At 39.1% G+C, this 22,476-nt stretch overlaps 1 protein-coding gene across 1 annotated transcript in view; it reads left to right on the forward strand.

Annotated features, from left to right (window-relative positions):
* The first annotated feature begins 6,124 nt into the window (after positions 1-6,124).
* The window catches only part of LOC104968050 (gamma-aminobutyric acid receptor subunit alpha-3-like), a 49,594-nt gene continuing 33,242 nt past the window's right edge, over positions 6,125-22,476 (forward strand). The window contains exon 1 of the mRNA XM_010797604.1: positions 6,125-6,236. Within this exon, the coding sequence (XP_010795906.1) occupies positions 6,151-6,236 (86 nt within the window). The 5' untranslated portion in view covers positions 6,125-6,150. The remainder of the gene's footprint in view (positions 6,237-22,476) is intronic.

Consider the following 22,476-nt stretch of genomic DNA (forward strand, 5'->3'; position numbering starts at 1 on the left):
AGTATATTGGCATGTTATATCAGCAATCAGTCGCCCTGTGCTTTATTGGCATTAGCCTTTGAAAATCTGAAAAAGTCTGTTGAACATTATTGAACAGTAAAGTATAAAATTCAAACATATTTTACATTTTGAAAACGTTGGGATCTTCACTGTGATCTCTAAAAATGGTATGTGACTCTGAGCCTTCATTAGTAATGTCTACTATATGGAGATCTGCTCCTCAACCACAATTATAGCTTATGACGGGGTTGATTCGTCCACTACAATCTAAATGAGTCTCCTCCACAATAACTTCTCTCTAAGTTGAAGCCACACCAACAACAGAACAGTCTTAAAGCAGAGGAGGAGCGAGGTGGGACTTAAAGCTCCAGAGAAGGTTTTCAGTCACAATGCAAAGGCTGTTTGAGAGCACATATTTCCTGTTGAAACAGGATATTGTGGCAGCGCATAACAGGCGTCTGAGTCACTCTGAAGGTGACCTGTAATGGTCTATATACGTCACCCAAAGCATGCTATGAAAATGAAAGCGTGTGGGAATCTTGAATGCAGTTTAGATCGACCCTCATGTATTACAACCCCCCCCCCAGCCCCCCGGACACAAAAAGCTTCTCCTCAATGTGACTTGTTCTACTGCAGGCCATATGCAAAAAGCAGATGACCTAAAAATAATTAACTAGTCGTGGTCAAAAATGTAGGAGTGATCTTCCTCTATAATCCAAGGATGGTGTTGTTACTACAGAGATTATATATTAATACAAAGTTGTTCAAATCTACACATGAAGATATGAGGCCTGTCTCTCTTTGCCCTGCTCTGTGTGTGTGTGTGTGTGTGTGTGTGTGTGTGTGTGTGTGTGTGTGTGTGTGTGTGTGTGTGTGTGTGTGTGTGTGTGTGTGTGTGTGTGTGTGTGTGTGTGTGTGTGTGTGTGTGTGTGTGTGTGTGTCGTGTGTAGTGTGTGTGTGTCGTGTGTCGTCGTGTGTGTGTGTGTGTGTGTGTGTGTGTGTGTGTGTGTGTGAGTGTGTGTGTAGTGTAGTCGTCGTGTGTGTAGAGTAGTAGTAGAGTAGTAGTAGTGTGTGTGTGTGTGTGTGTGTGTGTGTGTGTGTGTGTGTGTGTGTGTGTGTGTGTGTGTGTGTGTGTGTTTATATTAGTCTCTCCTCAGGGCTCAGCAGCATCATCACTTCCTGTGGATTAATCACTACTCTTCCAAAGAAGTCACATGACCTCAAAGTCATCATCACGTGACACACTCACTTTTCCTCCTCCCCCTGCCCTCACTGTTCCTCCACTGTGGAAACCATGGCAACAACCGGCTGGAACCGGTTTGTGACACAAGGCTTCATTTTGTGTGAGGGGAGTTTTTTAGGGTTCAGGTGGTGAGTGGGGGGAAAATGGAGGTAGACTGNGAGGGGACAGAGGACAGAGCCCTGAGGGACCCCTGTAGGTAATTGACAAGAGTTGGACTCGGGCCCTCTCCAAGTTACCCTGTAGGTGCGGTCTTTGAGGTATGAGGTGAGGAGGGAAAGTGCAGAGCCTGAAACTCAAAGTTCTTGGAGAGTGCGAAGGAGGATCTGATGGTTCGCCGTCTCGAATGCAGCAGACAGGTCCAGAAGGATGATGACAGAGGAGAGGGAGGCTGCTTTAGCAGTGTGCAGTTCCTCAGAGACAGCAAGGAGAGCAGTTTCTGTGGAGTGACCTGCCTTGAAACCAGACTCGTGCGGATCATGAAGGTTGTTCTGATGGAGATAACAGGAGAGTTGTTTAAAGACAGCAAGTTCAAGTGTTTTAGACAGGAAAGGGAGGAGGGAGACAGGCCTGTAGTTTATAACATTGGACGGGTTGAGAGTGGGTTTCTTTAGGAGAGGGTTTACTATTGCCTCCTTGAGACTGTTTGGAAAGTGACCAGAAGTTAGAGAAGTGTTGATGAGATGGGTGAGAAACGGTAGAATATCAGGAGTGATAGTCTGAAGGAGGTTTGAGGTCAGAGGACAGGTGGTAGGACGGTAGGGGAAAAGGAGTCCTTTGAAACTTTACTTTTTTATCTGCCGAGCACATTATTAGAGTCTACCAGTCTCTGTTTCTAATGAGAACTCTCCCTACCTTTCAACTCTACTAACTATAATGAGTAGCCGCGTTATGACTGAACTTCAAGGCGTAGATGGATCTAATGTCCAAAATGTTTATTCATCCAGGACGTTTAAAGCCTTAAAGAAGACACATACGCAAAGAGTTTCCTCATGTGAGTGGAAGTTGCTTCAATAGGTGGCAATATGTCAGGAAATTAGAAACGCAATTTTCAGACAGACATAAGAACAAGGAAATGATGGCTCTGACTCCAGAGGGCATCCTGTAGTATTTATGGTGAACATTACATTTTTAAAAGAATTGGTTTTAACACAAACCCGGTTTAAACAGAGAGAAAGAAAGAGAAAGGAGGTTGAAAACATTAAAGCCGGACTTTATGAGCATAGAAAAAAAGATCTCACCAAGTCTGCTGTCTAGCTTCGTTTGTTGAGCAACACTCGGCCTGCCCTGGAGCATGTCACCTGTTGAAAGGGAGATGAAAGCTTGAATTAGGAAAACATAACATTTGAGCTCATTTACATGAACTGTATTCTGTTTAACTGGCAACACTTTTTTTTTTTACTCTGTTTTCGTGGAATGTATGTCAGAAAACCTGACTTCCTTCAAACTGTTTGCACATGTTACTCACTGGGACCGTATTGATCTCAGTCCCATGTTCCCTGCTAAAAGGTTGATTGCATAGAAAGTAGATGCATGTGTGCTTTATTTATTGCAATGAGGACACACAGTCAGGTTCATAATGATGATTGTAAATATTTGTTTACACCTCATGGCTCTGGGATTTATGAAGCAGTATATCAATGTTATTGGGTCTTGTCAAATCCTGTGTAAGTGCATTGATTGAAATTGTCAACACGTTTGATACATTATTAAGGAAAAAGCTAACAGAATAACTTATGGCTGATTTACATTTTCTATACAGTATGCAAGCATAGTCATTTTGAGTGATGGAATACAATACAAACATTAAAGCATGGAGACATGTCACAGTAGAGGCAGTAAATACAAATATGAACCTGACATTGAACATAATAAGGGCCTCTTTAAAACAAAGTTTTTTCCACCATGCGGTCGCCTCTTATCACTCACACATACATTTTTTTTAAAAAGGGTTGGTAACTCAGGGTTCTTTGGCTCATGAGCATCACTGCCAGTGTAAAAGACTTATACGATGCGGATGTTGACTTCACTTTGTTTTCAGCTACAACCAATATTAAGACGGCTCTTTTAAAGTGAGCTCATCACAAACAGAGTGTAGAGGGATGGTCACAGGTTGCAGCATTATTAGTGCAGCCTCCTATTTGAACACTAACTTGGAGTGTATGTTCACATCCACTCATTTGTTTACTCCTCCTGTAATGATCAGCGCTGCACAGAGGCACTGAAAACACCGATTCCCCCGAGGAAAGTGTTTGATCTCCTCTCTGTTCAGTGGCAATAAAAGGAGGGAGGGGGGGTGTTGAATTTCAGAAAAGCACAATGAGAGCCTTTTAAGTATGACACAGCTGCAAACACTACATGTGTGAATGCTCGAGAGGCCTGCACCCCAATCACATGGTTTCCTTTCCCTCATTGTGCTGGTGTTTTCAGGCTGTATGCATGTATTTTTCATGAGAGGTCATTTCGTTTTTATGTCAATTGCCAGACTGCAACAGCCTTGTATAATTACCAATAATGACAGTGTTAGGATGCAGTCGCTAGGCAACATCTAAAGAGTGAAGACATAAGGATGAAGGAGATTGTGTAGCGCTATAGAAAGGTTTATTCCAGGGTTTTATGCGCTGCATTATCATGGGAGTGTTTGGTCAAATCGTGTTTATGAACTTCTCAAAATCTCCGTCATCTCTCTCATGAATACTGAGGGTGGTACGGGCGTAGGCACATGCACAAGCACTCACAATGAATGGATTTAATAGTAAGGATATGTATTTGGTTTGATTTGGTTCAAGGACATGTAGGTTATTGAATATTTAATGTATTCAGTTTGAGTTAGTGTTGATTATTTAAGCACACATCTGTGGTGGTAATAATTCAAAAATAAAATAAATATAGATGATTAAGGGATTGTGCACAAATGATAAGTGTAGTAAGAGGGACTTTGCTTTATATTTTACCTTTATTATACATTTGTACAACTCTTCCCTAGATTTGAGTCTTAAAATAATGTTTAGATGTGAAACACAACAATCTTTTCGATTCAATGTTCCCTTTCCATAGATGTTAAGTAAAAAATGTATACATATCCTTATTTGTAACATACGCCTTAATTTTCTTAAGTAATACAAATATTTTTTACTTGAAAATGACAAATGTGGCACTGGTCTATTTTAATTATTTTATTAGGAAGAATATATTATAAAAAGTTTTCCCTCTAATGTCTGGAAGAGCTTAGTAATAAATTGTCAAATCATATTTAAAAAATAAATGTTGTGTGTTGAGATTGTTTCTTCTTTCTTTCTGTCGTTATCAGGATCCCCATTGGCACTACAAAGAGCGTTGGCTAAATATATTAAATATGATATAGCCTCATATAAATTGTAGTTCCTTAATCGAATAAACCCAGCATCGGATCGAAGCAGAATGTGATATTGTCATATATTTTATCGTGCTAAATATTGGAAAAATATCATAATGATTAAACTTGTAATTTGTACCTAACCACAGTACAACTCCTTTAAATACATAAACAAAAAGGTAGACAAAATTATGTATGACACCTAATGAAACATGAGGTACCACAACGTGAAGATTGAATATATTTATAGTTGAACGCCAGCTCTGTGTTGTGTCTCGGCAGATCTGTTAATATTATTTCTCTGTTTAGTTTTAGTCCATGTCTGCTACCCTTTTTGTTGTCTGCCATTTCCTGTTTTACTTTGCCATTTCCTTTCTCATTTTCAGTTAGTTTGTCTCCTGCCTTGTCACTTTGCTCACGGACCTGATTATCTGCCCCGCCCTTATTGTTTGCACCTGTAGAGTTCTTTGTTTGTGTATATATTCTGTGTGTTCCCTGTGCTCAGTGCCAGATCATTTTTTGAACCTTGAGGATGGATTACCTTGTTTATCACCGCAGTAAAAACCTTTTTTGAAATCATCTTTTGTCTGGAGTCGTGCATTTGGGTCCTATCAAGTTTTTGTCTGCTCCAGTCATAACACTCTGTGGCTGTGGGCAGGCTTAAGCATTGTCATATCTCTGTTCCACCAAGGGCCCAAATAACAAAACTAAATATAAATTACACCTGGTGTCCTGCCTAATATGATATAATATATGGTTGTTGACAATTCATCACAGGTAATACAATTAAAAGATTCTGAGTCGCATAACCAGGCATGTAACCAGGTGCGTTTAGGATCAGCAAATAAGCCCCTCAGACAGGTGTGCCAAACAGCGTGCGGCAAATATTAGAATCTGAGCTAATTACTGTCGGAAAATGTCTAGTGACATGCGGGAGAGGAGCCCAGTGATAAATGCAAATTACGCTTCAATGTCTTGTTGTTCGGCTGAAGGACAGGCGGAAATGTGTGTGTGTTTAGGAAAAAAGAAAACCAAAAAGACGTGTGAAGCAGACAAAGTCAACCTTTTCCATTACAATGATTTGTAGGCTAGGTGGCAGCACGTGATGTCACATGGTAGCTCATGAACGTGACTAATAATTCTTCTCATTTAGATTTCAGTTTAAACGCTGTTTGATTTATGTTTCCTCATATAAGAAGACACACAATATGATTTATGTCCCTTTTATAAAAAAGACCAATAATATGGTACATTTGAAAGCCACATGCTGTTGGATATAAAAATGTCAGTATCAGTTTGATATGGGGCAGTGACCATCAATCACAGAACTCAAAAATATAAGATATCTATATGAGAAGACAAAAAAAGGAATATTAAGGAAATCAAATATCAATTGGTCGAACATTTTATTTCACTTCTGCATTTACCTGTTAAGCTATGACATTTGCTGTTATCATTTTAAGCTGTTTTCAAGCTTTTATCAGTGAACACTGTATGACATAATCTCCCTTTCCCTCTTCTGTCTTTTCTACAGGACCCCTCTGTTTTAACTGATATGGCTGCTGCAATGTGGAAGCTTAAATCACTGCACATGGGCTTGTGGATCTTCTTCCTGCTCGTCAACCTCCTTCCTGCAGCCAGGTACGACAACAGCCTATTGTAGTTGCAAGTTGCAACACAGTCTCACTCCCTGATAGTCCAATAGCGACGCTTGGTCAGGGTCCTGTGGCGTGCAGTTGGGACGCGCCGAGTCTCCTTCAGCTTCATAAACGGACGCAAAGAGCTTTCAACTGATAGCAATGTAATCCCAACAGCGGCAGTATTCGACGCTTAGGGAAGCACCGCATCGGTCCATGTCGGCGCCAGTTAAAGGCAATGTGAGCGTCCATTCCCATTGGATAACGGAGAATTTTACACCCGGAAGTAAGTATTCTCCTTACTGTCGATTGATTTTACAGTGATATCTGCACTACTCATCAACTCAAAAATAGTTTCCAGTCTATTCTGAGGCCCGATCTCTGTAGATAAATAAAGAACTAAGCCAGATGTGTAATATTTAATGCAGCCGAACCATTTATTACAATGCATATGTGATATACTTTCATAGAGTAAAGCAAGCACTGCTGAATAAAGTATGATTTTATCTTTTACGAAACGTTTTTTTCATATGGAATACAATCGGAGGTCAACCAATCACGGAGCTTGAGGACTAATCATGGGGTTTGTCGAGCAAAGCGCATGGTGTAGTCTCAAACGATAGCTGAGGATTATGGGTAGTGTAGTGTCTTCGGCCATCCTAAACTCTGATACAACTATTGTACGCATTGTACACAATTTAAACCAATCAATGTTGTGTAATTAGCAAGGATAATCTGGTGTTTTTCAGTTGATGAGTAGTGCAGATATCACTGTAAAATCAATCGACAGTAAGGAGAATACTTACTTCTGGGTGTAAAATTCTCCGTAATCCAATGGGAATGGACGCTCTTTGCGTCCATTTATGAAGCTGAAGGGGACTCGGTGCGTCACTCACAACTGCACGCCAAAGGACCCTGACCAAGCGTCGCTATTGGACTATCAGGGAGTGAGACTGTGTTGTGTAGGTCACCTCTCAATCCCCCCCCCCTGACTCTGTCCCTCCAGCTGATTTTCTTGTGATGTGCTTTGTATAATACTTTTAATAATCAGTCTCACTGCTGCAGCAGACACAGTCTAACAAACGCCTTCAGAAGTTAAATCTATACTGTAAGCACAAAATCAAGAGAAGTTTTTTTCCGTTTTTACACAGAGAGATAGCCTTATCTTTGACTTTGGCATATTTAATCATCCAAACCTCTTTATTGATCACAATTGGCTGTGAAAATGTTTTGTATTGAATTATCCATGCAAAAGGTTTATCCATTATTTACTGAATTCTCAGGATTTGAGACTTCCTGGACCACACTGTGACTTTCACCGTTTTGGACAAGGTTTAAAAATAGATCTCATCCGACCTTGTCATGATTAGGCCCAAAAAGAGCAAACACAGAGTGAGCACATGCTCTCATGGAAATGTTACTCTGCACCGGTCTGAATTTCACTGACTGCTAAATTAATGTGCATTGTGCAGCACACCACAGCCCTGATGGTCCATTCACAGCATTCCACCCCCCCCCCCTGCATCCTGTGCACATTTCTTAGTTTGTGTGCTAGTCATCAAATAAAGATATACAGGACAAATCTCTGGAATGTATAGAAGTAATTCTAACCACACTGCTTGTAATTTCCAACGAAGAGATTACATAGGTTGACATGTTGGCATTGATAAGGTGTTATGTTATGGTGGGTAGTGTAAATCACTTAACGATTTTGCACGCTGTGAAAGGCGAACCTGGAAGAAGCAGGCAGGGAGAGAAATCAGAAGAGTGTGACAGGGATTAGCCCAGATGTCTTTGTCGTTGTGCCACTTGGCTCTCCTAGCTTGTTAGGCACACATACTGTAGAGTTCAAATGACAATACATTAAATAGAAATGTGTGGTCGGAACACCATTGGTCCGGTACTGTTTTTCATGGTATGGGCTGGACACCTTGGTAGCATTGAAGTCCTAATGATACAGTGATAAGCTAGCCACATAGCTCGCTATCAACTGTGTTCCAACAGTTTGTGGGAAACCCTTTCTGTTACAACTGAGGGTGTAGGAAAATCATTCCTAGCATTTAGTGCCATTTCAGCTAGGGTATTAAAAAAAAAATTACATAATTTTTCATGTTTTTTTTAATTGAATCTGAATGATGGCTTGTTAAAGTATAAGAAAAATATGTTTTACTTTACTGCAACAGTTAAGTTCTTTAAAACATACAAAAAAACGTTGAAGGAAGAACGCATACACTCTCTGCTTCTTGAAGATGATTCTCCCACTCAAAATGTATCCTTCTTCTTGAGTAATACCAATAGTAGAATATTAAAGGGGCGTGTCCAGAGGGATTCAAATCAGAGTAAAAGGAGGGACATTCAAACAGGACACACACACACTTTAAAAAAAACTTTAAACAATAAAAATGAATTAATAACAAACATTTAAATTTGGTGAGGAATATTAGCAAAAGGGTTATACAACAGTGACAAAAATATAGAATTTGTTTGTATTTCTTTGATTTCTTTTTTTTACATCTGTTACAGAAGTTGAGCAAACATGATTTGGGACACAGCAATTTGGCCTACTTGTGCTAAAATCAGAGTAATTATTTAGAATTTTGAATATCCTGGGTAAATATAAATAACACTGTTGTTTTATGGTAGAGGGGTATAAACATTTAAAACCAAGCTTTTAAAAAATAAGCATTAGACATTTTAAATACAAAATATATGATATAATGTGGTGGGGACCTAAATGGCACCAAATGCTAGGAATGACTGATACATTTGACTGTATTTTGTCTTGGGATAATTTGATTCTCAAAAGATTTTTAATTTATAGTTTGCAAGCCAAGATTTGTGTTTGAGGTTTAGTTATTATGGTGGTCTGTTTTTATACAATGCTTAGAACACAACATTTACTCACATGCTTATTATTGGCAGATTGTTGCCAATACCCTGCCATAGTTTCAACATAACAATGCACAGTTGTCTTGGTTTGGTGTTGAAGAAAGGCTTGCACAGAGCCTTGACTTCAACCCCATCCAACTCCTTTGGGATGGATCCAAACGCTGACTTTGAGCCTGGCCTCATTACCCACCATCAGTGGCCGACCTCGCTGGTGACCTTGGGGCTGAACGGGATTCTCCCCAACTTTTTTTAGGAAGCTTTCCCAGAAGGGTAGAGGCTGATGCAGCATATTAATGCCCCACTGTTTTTGGAACGAGATGTTATGTTTAGGTTTCCACATCTATCTGGATCAGAAGTTTTCAAACTGTGAGGTGTGTGAAATAAGGAAGGAAGGAAGAATAGGGCTGCAGTCTGTTTAAAAAAGGTATTCCTTCGTCCTAGAGTTGATCAAACAAGCAACTCAGCACATACTTAGATTCAATGTGACGAGCACTTTCTGAAAATATCATTGTTACCGACAAATCCTTATCACTCTAGAAATGGTCGGAGAAAAATTACATCTTTAAGTTTTCTTCAGAGTGAACGTAAACTAGTAATAGTTGTCCATACATCCAAAAGCTAACAGCTAATTTGAACAATATCAATAGTACCAATTTTTCATTCTAACTTGATGCATGTGTGAATAAAACCCACAGAACGTCAAACATAAAGGATATATAAATATATACATCATACCTAACAAATTGTTTATTGATTTGTGTCTCTTTTATAGGAACAATTAATTTACAACATCCATTACAAAGGTTTATCTGAAACAAGCTCAAATACCATAATGAACTTAATCCGTCAATTATTATTATTGTTATTATTGTAATTTAAATAAAATGTTATACACGGAAAATCAAATACAGTGAAACCAAATAACAGGTTTGAAGGGATTTATGTGGAGGAAAGTCCAGTGACAGGTGATTAAACTGCACGCACGCCAGAAGTAAAGGACGTTGTTTATGGTGAAGCTGGAGTGAACAAGGACATACCAACTCATACCTGAGGACTCCTCTGTCCTCGCGTCTCTTCCTCGTGTCTTAGCTCCGCCTCCGTAAGACGCGAGTGAGGGAAAGGAGGAGGCAAAATTATCATTTGGGATGAACCTTGAATTGTTGGTCAAGACATTTTGAGGTTATATCAACTAAAATGTACACCAAACATGTTGTAGTATCGCGTGACAGACACACCACTGTTTTAACTTTTACTTTCACATTTGCCTTTACAGATAACATTTCTAAAGAGAAAATTCATATTTTCATAGTTAAAACTGCATCAGTACTTTAAGCCTGACCTTGGTTTTGGTTGCGTGGTATGCGTGAGGCCGGAGAAGATTGATGATATAATTATTTGCATTAGCAATCAGGATGTTAATGATCATGGAAAGTCATTAGACGTGATGAAGCAGCAGTTAGTAATGGAAATGTATAAAGTGTGGACACATTCAGAGACAGAAGATTGTCATCACAACATTTCCAGCAGGGCCTGATCGGTAAATGCATTTCATTATGCATGGACCTAACACAGCATGTGACAAGGCTTTTCACAAATGTTAATCTTTTTGGAATTACTTGAGACATGATGTAGTGCACATATGCAAAACACTGGCACAGCAGTCTTCACTTCACACATGTATTCAGTTTAACCTGTTCTAAATCTGAGTTCATTTGAGGGAAAGACATTATTGTGCTGCCTCTCGAGAAATCTGAACCAAACATGGAGTTCCTCTCGGAAATGTACGTCTAAAAGTGAAAGTAGACATTAATTGTCCATCAAAGTTAAAGTTGCTAGAGTTTGGAAATAATCCTCAGAACGTCGGCTTGCACATGTTCCCAGAATATCTGCGTATCAGCAGAGCAGTTTCTGAGAAGTGCCACCTCCCTGATGCTATCTGCGGGCTCCAAATCAGCTTTACTACAGTCGAGGCAGGAGACTTTCCTGATGGATTAAGGTGTAACAGACAAATCCTCCCTATAAGGGTCTGTCATTCTGCTCATCACCTAATTTCCTATTTTCCAGCACACTGCGAGACAGGGCTGTTTAAGCTATTATTCCCAGGAATCCATGTATTACATATGAATGAGAAGGGCTGTTTTTATTTCTATTTGGCGAAGGGCTCTCGCTCCTTTAGCTCCTTTAGCTCGACTCGCTTCCAACCCCCCGCCCTTCCCCTTCTCCAGTCAACACCTAACAAGTGTGGACACCCGGGCTGTCTTGTTGTCTATTTTGTTAGTTATCCATCGCCGAGCTGCTGGATAACGTGTCACATAATCAATAGCTATAAGGATGAGAGTACTATATGTACACTTTGCTTATGGATTAAAGTGAAGTTGCCAAGGGTCCCCTTGCTTTCTCACCCCATCTCCCGCATGAATAATTCAAAGCGTGGCAGAGAGGGGCATCACTTTGAGAGGCGACCTGGTCAACAGATAACATTCTGTTTTGGTAGTGTTGTCAAGGTTAATGTGTCACAGGTCTGTACAAGGGCAATGTATTCATGGCTGAGGCACTTTGCTGATTGAATGACCGGACAAATTATTCCTACTTGAAGCCAAAAGTAAAAAAAGTCAAAGGTGTACGAGATGTAACTAATATTAAAGGTGAAATGATGGGTGAAAATGTGCAACCTGCCTCATTTAAGGACATAAACAACAATTATATGCATTACATTTAATGAAGTTGTATCTTTTTAACCGCAAGCTTTACTGCAAAGGGTAACTGTGGAATTAAACCCTTTTTTGTATTATTAATATATGTCCACAAAGTACTAGAGCCTGATAAATTCATCGACAATATTGGAAACTGCATGCACACACAATATATTCAGGTAAGTACAGTACAGTATCAAAGTGATACCAGAAAGAGGTTCTGTAAGATCTAATAGAGGCTCAAAATAAATGGCTGATTTAAAAAAATGTAAACTTGGTTTGTCAAGCTTATGAGTATGAGCTTGAGTAATTGGAATGAAGAATAAACCTTTGAATATATTATTAATTAAATGAAAAAATCATGAAAACGTAGTACCCTAAAGTTGTATCCTTTTTTAGTTTTGTTACAGTAATTATGTTTGAACCTTTTATTGAACTGTTTGGCAATTAGTTCCTTTCAATACTCCTGGAAACCTACTAATCAAAAACGTTGACTTCTTAGAGATATAATGCAAGCAGCAGTAGTGTAATGGGAAACTAGTGTCCCAAATTCTTTAGAAATGTAATTGATCTGCTCACTAATTACATTTGAGCTTCAGTCAATTTTCTACTGATATAGTGAACTTCCCTGCAATGATCTTCAGTAACCAATTAGTGGACATCCCCATCATGCACCAATCGAAGTAATCTGAATTGGATTTTCCAGAAGGCGTCTGCACATTGAGCACGGACCACTTAGTCATGGGAACACTCAATGCACTAAACATCTGACACCTCTCCGAATGGACCCCAAAAATATTAACAGAACCTGAGATTGGTTTGGTTGATCCAACGTAGCTCAATCCGTATCTTGAGATCGATGTTGCCTATTTATGATGTTTCATTTATTCTTCTTTTCCCTCCTTAAGGGAAATGGCTCTGACTCACTTTCCATGGAGCATTGTCTACTAAACACAATCATTTCAGTACATCCCATATATTTCGCCACCGGCAACATCCGCCCCCGACTCTTTCTAAAGTTAAATCTGTGTCTGAGGTAACGCTATGGATAAACAGTCCATTCAATACGGATTAAAAACCCTTCCACCTACTGTAACTGTGCCTTTGAAAATGTTGCACAGACGGGCTCAAAGTGTTTGAAATAGAAAGTTTGGTGTGAGGTTGATCAACGAAAAAAAAAAAGTCTGATTTATAGGGTAATTTCATGTAGCTACTGTAGACACAAGTTTGTGTTGCTTTTAGCGAAACAAATACATTTGATTGCAATCCTCACTAACTGCATTACCCCCACTGCTTTCACTGCAATGTTTTTTAGTTAAAAACTACTCGAAGCTACTAGAATATTCATCCCAATCATGGACTGAAAACCAACACTTTCCAAAAGTTGGATCATAAAACGTAAAAACACAGAAGCTGTGGAGTAATAAAGGAATTTAATATCACACAAACCAGCTGTGCTGCATATTTTAACAGCTTGAAAAATGTGTCAGACTGCTTTGGCAATTTATCAAACAGCTTTTTGTAGAAGAGTCAGTTTAATCATTCCTATAGGGTGGACGGTTGTGATTCTCCACTCCATGTTGGCACAGTAAGGAAAGTCGATGCTGTGGTTTTAGTTTCCTAGAAAGAACCAAGATAACCACAAGATCCATGCACTTAAATTATGTTAATAAGCAACTATCAAAGATGTTGGTTCATGGTATTGGTGTAAGGCTCGTCTTTTTTGTCTAACTAATCAAACATTTTTGGTTTCAGTTAAAGAGGAAAAAGTGGAATAAGATGAATGCAAACTGAGCAGAGGGCCACATATTGGTAGGCCTTGTAGGGTGATTGTATTCCAGATAGTGTAGTTTGGAATAAGTTGGACACGTTAACCCAAGTATCAGAAGGCATCTGAAACTTGGAGGACTACTTTGGTCTGGTTTATTAGGTTGCTTTTTGGCGGATTGTAGACATGTTTTTGAGGTACCCATTAATCCTCATCTGCAATACGGAGAGAAAAGGAAGAAAACTGCTCGGGTTTTTAAATACATGTTAGATAGTAGAAACTGTTGAGTGTGTTTGATTAATTATCATGGCCCAGTATTAACAATAAAGCTTTATTTTCAGTGCACTCATGAGTTTATTGAAAGCAAAACACCATGGAGCATGCATTACATGTTCTGTTCTGTATATCACTAATAAATGCATTCTTCAGCACACCACCAGACAGATAAAAGACACATTTCCAGGTATTTATTTGTTTCCGCATTCAAAATAGAAGGCTGTATAGAAAATGAGAGTATGAAAAAACAATCTACATACTGTAAAGAAAGGGTTTGAATTCTTCCTATTATTCTCGTTTAAACCCCAAATCCTTTTTTTCCTTTGAAACTTGTCCGAATGAATAATTAGGAAGTAAACAAAGGAGTCTAATCGAGGCGAGGTGGGGAGTGTGTGGGAGAGAAACTCCCTGTGGAGGGAACTTTGGGATCTGAGCCTTTACAAACCATTTACTGTAACGATAACACAATATTGTGTACTATTGTTAATTTTGAATGAAATAGAATACAATACATGTGTTCTGATTATATACAACACACTAGAAGAATGGTAAAAAACCCAAAAAGCATTATAGGGCCTCTTTATGCTACATTATATAGTACAAATCCTTAGGCATACTAATAAAGAAGACATTGAAGACCAGGTATCAGCAGTGCTGCTGTTAGATTCCTGTGATTGCATTACCTCACAGTTTTTACTTGTACCTGAAGCTCCACCACCTTCCTCCGAGGTGTCACAGGTGGAGGTGCAATGTGTGCGGATAGGTTGAAATATCGGTGTCTTAACATGTTGCCTCGAGTCAAAATGTGGGAAATGTAGATGCCAGGCTTTGAGAAGGAAGAAGATCCACTGGGATGAGATGATGTGTCTGCTTCTGCTGCTTCATTTGTGATTGATTGATTGATTTTACAATGCAAAAATGGACGCATACTTGACCTACTATGATGTTTTGTATGTTCATTATTAACTGAAATAATATGTTGACAACCACTTCTGATAACTGATCTTGGGAATCAGTTCTCTAACAAAAAGGAAAGCACTTAATATCAGTTTCTCGTCTCTAAGAATATGCCTTTTTATGTGTTATTGAACTGAATTGAATGTGGTATTGGCAGGCAATATGAGGATACTATCTTGTCGTAATCAAATATTAAATGTGTTATCCCATCACAAATGTGTTAAGTGTTTGGCAAATGTTACATTATTGCCTTTTATAATTCCTGGATTGATATTGAGATTCCATTATGTTGAGTGTGTTCCACAACCTGAGAGCTGTGGTGGTGAGGCTGTGTGTGTGGCAGGTCATCTGAATGTTCTTAGTGTCCCAATGTGGCTGGCATGCTGAACAGACTGCTGCGAGGGACACGCTTTTACTGCAGAGGCTAATCTGGCAACACCTCAATAAATTAAGTTTAAGCACCTTTATATGGAATGTGTTCATGTAAACTTGCAAACATTTGCTATAAAAAGTCACATATTTCCCATCACATCCATAAATACAAACACACTTCCGTATATTTATTTATATTAGAGCACACCTGTCAGCAATTTGCACTAGTTCAATGGAAGCAGGAACATTTATATCTCCTTATTGGTTGTAAAAAGTCATTTCAGCTGGAGTCAGCAAACAAAGAGAGAAATCAAGTTAAGGATCATCACGATCAAAGATGAAGAGAGTGTGATACCGAGATGGAAAAATATGAAAGCATAACACTGCTGACAGCACTGTGAGTGATCAGAATGAAGAGCTTTAATATCATCAGCCTCTTGTTTCACAAAACACCAAACGCCATGACATACGCAGCCAGATGGGCCATGCAGATGTTGGCAATAAAAACCCAGCAAGACCCTGCTGTGTGTGTCCTTTACCTGTGGCTTCAGGATCACTAAATCAAGGCACTTTAGGTAATATACACAGGAAATGTACGCTTTCTCCCTGGCTGGGGAATTACATGGAGTGCAGTCTGGCCTGTGTGGCCAGGATTTATGCACGTCCCTATTTGATGTATTGGATTCTGTTGGCACCCGCTCCACTAGCTGTAAGAACGCTGTATTCCTTGGAAATTGTAATGAGATTTTGAATTTAGAAAAGGGTCGAATGTCAGGCTAGCTCTAGAGTTGTATTTAATCTAGCTTTCCTTTGGCTTTATAGGAAATTATTTACCATATAAACTCATCTGGACCTGTCCTCTTCCATGAAAAATAACCATATATTTTAAAGAGTCAGCCTTAAAGCTCTTCATGCTATGGAGCATGGGTACAGTTATAAATGATCTCTTCATTGCTGCTGATGCAGGGTGATTGCACTTTTGTAATCCCTGTAGATATCAGTGCGGCGTGTGACAGCGAGAGCCCGGCTTTCTTCTGAAAACGCCTCGGAAAGTATAGGTTGGTGTCACAGTCGTGGGTATCACACGTTTCAGATCATATATTTATGTTAGATCATTTCCTGCTGCTGTAGGAAGGCCGTTGTACTATCCAGCGTAATTTATTGGCGTGCTGCTTTTTTATCCGTTTCCTCTTTCAAAACGTATGTCCTCTAATCACAGTTACATCATTTTTTTAAATAGCTTTGTTACTTTGTAAAATGTTTAATGAATTAGTTTGATTAAACCTTGCTGCTCATCTATTCATTGGGCCTGGACGGCATTTTCTCATTAGGTTGAAATAATTGTTTGCAATGCTATGATTGGAACACTGAACCTAGCCGACCTGCCTCTCATTATTTTTCAAATAACATTCCTTCAGGTTTTCATTTTGTATATACGCCGAGCCGTACAGATGATAGGTCAGCATTCATTTGGCAGTCTGAACAGACACCGCTAAGACATTTCTATGCCCTCCCACTGACCTTGGCTGTCATGGCAGTGAATTAAAGCTAGTTAAAAGATCAAGGACAACAACCGAGGCGAAAACTGTTGAAAATCCAACATCAAAAAAGACAGAGGCTGTTACAGCAGTAGATTGGCAAATTGAGACTGTGTGTGGGAGTAAAAAGACAGGGTGAATTGAATAAGAAAAGGATGCATTGCAGGAGTAATTACACAGCCGTGAAGTTAAAATAAAGACAAGAATATGAACTTCAAATTACTGTACATTTTATTCTTACCAAATACATATATACGTAGGATTTATTGATGTATGACAGACATGTTTGTGTTAACACTGGCAATATACTGGTATATACTATACAAAATATAATGTTGGCAGCATGCAGTGCCTGTGCAAAACAACGCTTATTTGGATTGTCATAATAATTGGCTTGGTATAATGCCGCTTGCAGCTTTCTAGAGAAATCGGTCAAACAAACACCTTCATTCTCGATGGGGTCGGCCAAGAAGTGAAGAAAGAAACCAAACGTTCCATTTCGATATGAATTAATCAACAGGTAAGTTTTAATGCACAAAGAACATACCAGTGATATGTAAAGCGTAGTGCCATCTGCTCGTCAGTGAGGATGTTAATGTCAAATATGATTATGATGAGACATGAGAGCCTATAAAAATATCTCTAAGAAATTAAATGTGTAGGTTATAGATAATGGGTAGGAACTCAAGGGAAGTGTAACAGTTAGCAAGCTAAATGTTTTTTTTCTTAATAGTATGGAAAAAAGTAACGTTACACATTCACTGCTGCTCTGAGAGGAAGGTGCTCTATGGAATCAAGCCATGCAAAAGGTTCTGCAAATGTATGAACAGTTTGAGCCAGAGTGCTATTCAGGGCTCAGAGGGAATATTTATGCCTATAGTTACAACACACCTTTTCGAGGGCGCTCGAAATACACATTTCTAACTGTACAACTGAACAAGACTGACTTCAAAAGTCGCAGATGCATTTTTTTTCGACCACATCATCAAGTACATGGTAGAACAGCAGTGTTGGACAATTTGTTGGTGGTAGCAGCTGGAGATTAACCTTTTCCCATTGATTTTATTTTCCTACTCTTGTTCCACCGTCTTAAACACAGTCTCCAACGTTTGGCTGCTAACAGTGATCAATGGGCCAAGAAGTCCTAATTTGGCGTCCACCTCTTGCTTTAACTGGAAGTGTTAAACAGATGGTTTGGGAAGAATTAGCTGGCCATGGCTGGCGTTATTGCTGAACAATTATTGAAAAAACCTTTTCCCTAGTGGAAATAGTTTTAGCACTCCTCTTCTCTGAGTAAGAAGGCCAATGCAAATCTCTTGGCACTGTCTGAGATGTGTAACGATGTGTTCCTTCAAATCAATACAATGTGTAAAAGAAGTTGACACTCAAAACAAATGTTCCCAGTGGACACCTAACCTAACATCTCCTGAAAACACACATTACATTGGAGGTGGTTTGAGCATTGCTAAAAATGTCCCCCAGCTCCCTGTCGTAAGAAGTTTGCCAGGCATCGCCTACTGGGAAAAGGCCTGTGGGCCGACCCAGAACATGCTGCAGGGACTGGAGCCCAGCTGGCAGGAGAGAGCTGGGCCCTTAGGAAGAGCTGGAGGAAGTTACAGGGGAAGGATAATAATAACAATAATATTATTAAGATGCTTTTATTTATGACCCAGAGTAGGTAGAGTGATTAATGTATACAGTAGTATAGGGGCATAATTGCTTCAATCTAAAGTAAGGCAAATTGTTTATAACTACATAAAGTTAGTTAGTGAGTGGATATTGTGTGAACAGCTTGGACATTTCATATTCAACATGACAAACTAAAACACACTGGCACTGTCAGGCATCATGAGACGCACCAATTGCCAATAGACAAGTCCAGAGTAATTGTACACTATTACTACTTTAATTAAGATGTCTATTTTACCTCTGTGTTAGCTTAACACCATGTGTTGACAGATACTTTGTACATTTAAAGGCAATCTCCAGATATATGGCTTTATCTTTCTCGCCATTTACTTTAATTCAAATTGAGGATTGAGAACCTCAACAATTCATAGACACAGACGAAAGACAGTCACCGCTAAAGGTAAGGAGGATATCAGTCAAGCTTCCACACAAACAGAGAAGAAGAGCTGTGAGCAAGCAAGTGCACACAAATGTGCACTTGCAATTTCGAGGCTGCACATGTGTAGACTCCGCGGTCTTAAAATCTTCACAATGTTTGCACGGACCAATTTCCAAATCTTTGGTGGAAATCGCGCTCCATTTAAGGCGGGGCCTCGCATATAACGCACACCTGTTAGCCTGTTCCATATTTCTTCATTTTCCGAGGCTAGGAAGTATTCTTGCCTCGCTTCCGAAGCAAGTGACTCGGAAGACATGTGCTGCCAAGCAAGCGTCCTCGACATTGAGAAACACCCAAAGTCTTGAATGTAACTAAATGTATTTTTAATTCCAAAGATCAGGTAATCCCTCTTAACAGAGTAGGTACTGGCATAAAAAAAGGCGCTCACAAGGAGGAAAAAACTAAAGCATAACAAAAAGAGAACTTAAAGGGGACCTATCATGCAAAATGCACTTTGTGATGTCTTTTATACATAAATATGTGTCCCCGGTGCGCCTAAAAAACCCGTGTGTATTGTCATAAATTATAGACATGTTTGTTATAGTTTAAATCTAGAAGGTACAATCATAAGTGTTACTCACCTTTTCCTGTGTCCCCCGCTGTAAAAGTTATACGTGTAAGAACTAATCTTGCTTTACAGGTTAATCTCGAATCTTAAGGACGTACTGAGTTGAAATGTTGTTGTTGCATTTTGAAAGAGTGTCCAGAGTCGTGCTAGTTCATTAGAGCATGGGATTCAGATGTTGTAATATACTAATAATACAAACGGTATGCTGTTGGTAATCGTCTGTATACAATATTTATATCAGATTATGGCTTACACTAACGTGAACATTTGTAGTGCGGATAGTGTTAGCTAACAGAAACAAACGAAGAGTGATAATCGGAGAGGTGACACCTGTGTACGGAACACGGTCTGATTATTGATCATTGGTCCCTCTTTGACCCCTACACTATAAGACGATTCGCTATGTACTATCACCTGAATGAATACCCTAGTTTGACGAGTGTTGTATATAACTACAAGTATGATCTACTGGCGACGAGTCACAAGATGATATATTAAAAGTAAGGTGAACCAAGTGATCCTAAATCTTCTTCTGCGAAGTTTTTGTATTGAAATAGTGAATAGCTTCTCTAATAAATTTTCGACCTTTGTAATATACACTTATTTATCTTCCTTCGTTGAACTTGTATACAGCATACGTTATCTATATGGATTTCCAAACACGTCAACAGCAACATTCTTTTAACAAAATAAAATTGTGAATGTGCTTACCAATTACAAAAGATTACTTAGCATGTTATAGGTACTACTCTACAAGAGTAGCCGTGTTAGTACACAGGTAAATGTCCTAAATGAGGAAAATTTGCGCTAGTACTCAGACAGTTGAAATTAAATTAGAAATTTGGTAGTAAGTACAATAATGTCTTGTGGTTGTATGATAGCGTTAACTTAACGGTTACGTAGTGTATATATCATTATTTAAGTGGTAGTTGTGGAGTCGATATGAATAAAACAAATTAAATAATCACAGACGCTAGAATTACACAATCAATTGCTATAATCAAACATAAACAGACAAAGGACAAAATTTACAATCATGTATGGGAAAAGTAAAGTCAGAACTCGACCATGGTCTATTCTAGATAAAACTGTCAGATATTCCTAGGAAGGACTTTGTGACTCAGTTGTGTATCTGCGGCTGGTCGGAAGGGTCAGACCGTCGGACTTATTCTCGTCAAACTAAAGAAGTACTATTCGTTTCCTCCAAAGGTTTAGAAGGAAATATTGCGCATAGTGTACATTTAGGAAAGCTCGATATCCTTTGGCTGATCTTTGGCTTTAGGTAAATGGATATCTTCCTCTCACATACTTTGTCACAAAGGGTGTGTCACTGGTAACCGTCGGCGTCGTTTAATGCGGTCAGGTGTGTTCAGACTATACTGGACAGCAGTGCCTGTGTTTGCTAATACTACCTCTTTACTATACGTACTTTCAATCCAGCATATAATTTCGAAAAATGTTTGCATTACTCCATTCCTCAACGGTATTCTTAACGAAACACTTTAAACTATGTCTCAAAGTAGTCATATATGTTGTTTGTTCTCTTTATACTAGTCTATATCAAAAATGACGTTTACTAGTTGTTCAAGTTTGTAATGAGTGACTCTAGATCAAACTCCTCATATCGTAGATTGAAATAAAATTTTATCACAATACTACGCTACATTTATGTGATCAGTATAGAAGTGTCACTATTCCCAATTTCTGATTGCAAATATTATTTAGTAAAACATAAACTAAAATTCTAGAAAAGTATCAATTATGTTAGTATGCAATAACCCTGTAAATAATTCACCTGGCCTCCCTCTCCCACTCACTCCGTACTTCAAAGTAAAAGAAAAAATAAAGTTAAGGTTGAAAACAAGTAGCTTCTTATACCAAGACAACAAGTATTTCGTATTTCGTTGTAGTACCTCTCGTGCCACGTCAGAGATCTACTCAGGCAGGCAAGAATTAATGATGTAGGTACAACATCAGGCGACATAGCTTTTGACATCAAAGTATTAAAGGGGTGTCCGACGTCTGCGTGTTTACTGCAGGCGACTGCGTAGTATTTGTGCAGTCTATCACCTGTTCACGTCAGCCTAAAGATTTTCATGGCCGTCAGAGAAGAGGATTCAGGAAAACTTAAGAGGATAGGTGATAGAATTGGGGCACTTTAAAGTGCAGTCTCCAGTTCCTTTATCTGCTATTCCAAGTAAATCCTCGACTAAAAACTAATAGCTGGCGTCGGGGACAAAGAAGGAGGGGAACACACTTAGTGGTAGTAGTCAAGACGGGGCGAGGGACTTTTAACAAAGGTGGACAAAGGGTAGTGAGTACAAAATTTACAGCGAAAGAGAGGGGACAGACACAGTCAAAAGAACAAACAAAGGGGCTTACCAGCACGGTACGGAGTCGGGTCTTTCACGTGCAAGTGAGTACAGTCCAAACATCCGAATGTAAAAGAAATTTAACCTGGATAGACGATATAAAGCCTTTTTTATATAACATTCCCGGTATGGATATGTTTGTACAGACACTCAATAAAAAAGGTTTTATGGTTTGTCAAGTGGGTAACATCGATACGGAGTATGACGAGTTTGGGGAGAAAACTTTGGGACATCTCTTGCGCCTAGAACCGGAATCGAACTTTTTTTTCTTCTTCTCTCCGCCTCAAGATGGCCTCTTATTTCAATATTAAACAACACTATTTTGCGGTAGGACAAATATTGGTGTAGTCCTAATAAAGACTTTGTCATACCTCGGAGTTTACGAAAAAAGAGAACCGTCCAAATTAGTGTTCCACTCAAGAAAAAAAATAAAGGACGAAAAATTTGTGTACCACGAGAAGGTCATGGTCCAATCGAGACTCACAATAAATCGCTCCGAACGATTACATTTCGTTTTCTGCTCTGATGCAGGTTTTGTGCAGTCCGTCAAAGACTATCGTTGAAGACACCAGGCGAGCTGCAGTGTCGCCTATCTTTATACTAGCGAGCAACATGTGGGAAAAATTTTCTAAACCCATATCTCCTTTTCTCTCTCCACAAATTAAAAGACTACGGACGCACTC

This window comes from Notothenia coriiceps, unplaced genomic scaffold (genome assembly GCF_000735185.1).
Source record: "Notothenia coriiceps isolate Sejong01 unplaced genomic scaffold, NC01 NC01_scaffold00038202, whole genome shotgun sequence".
Taxonomy (NCBI): Eukaryota; Metazoa; Chordata; class Actinopteri; order Perciformes; family Nototheniidae; genus Notothenia; species Notothenia coriiceps.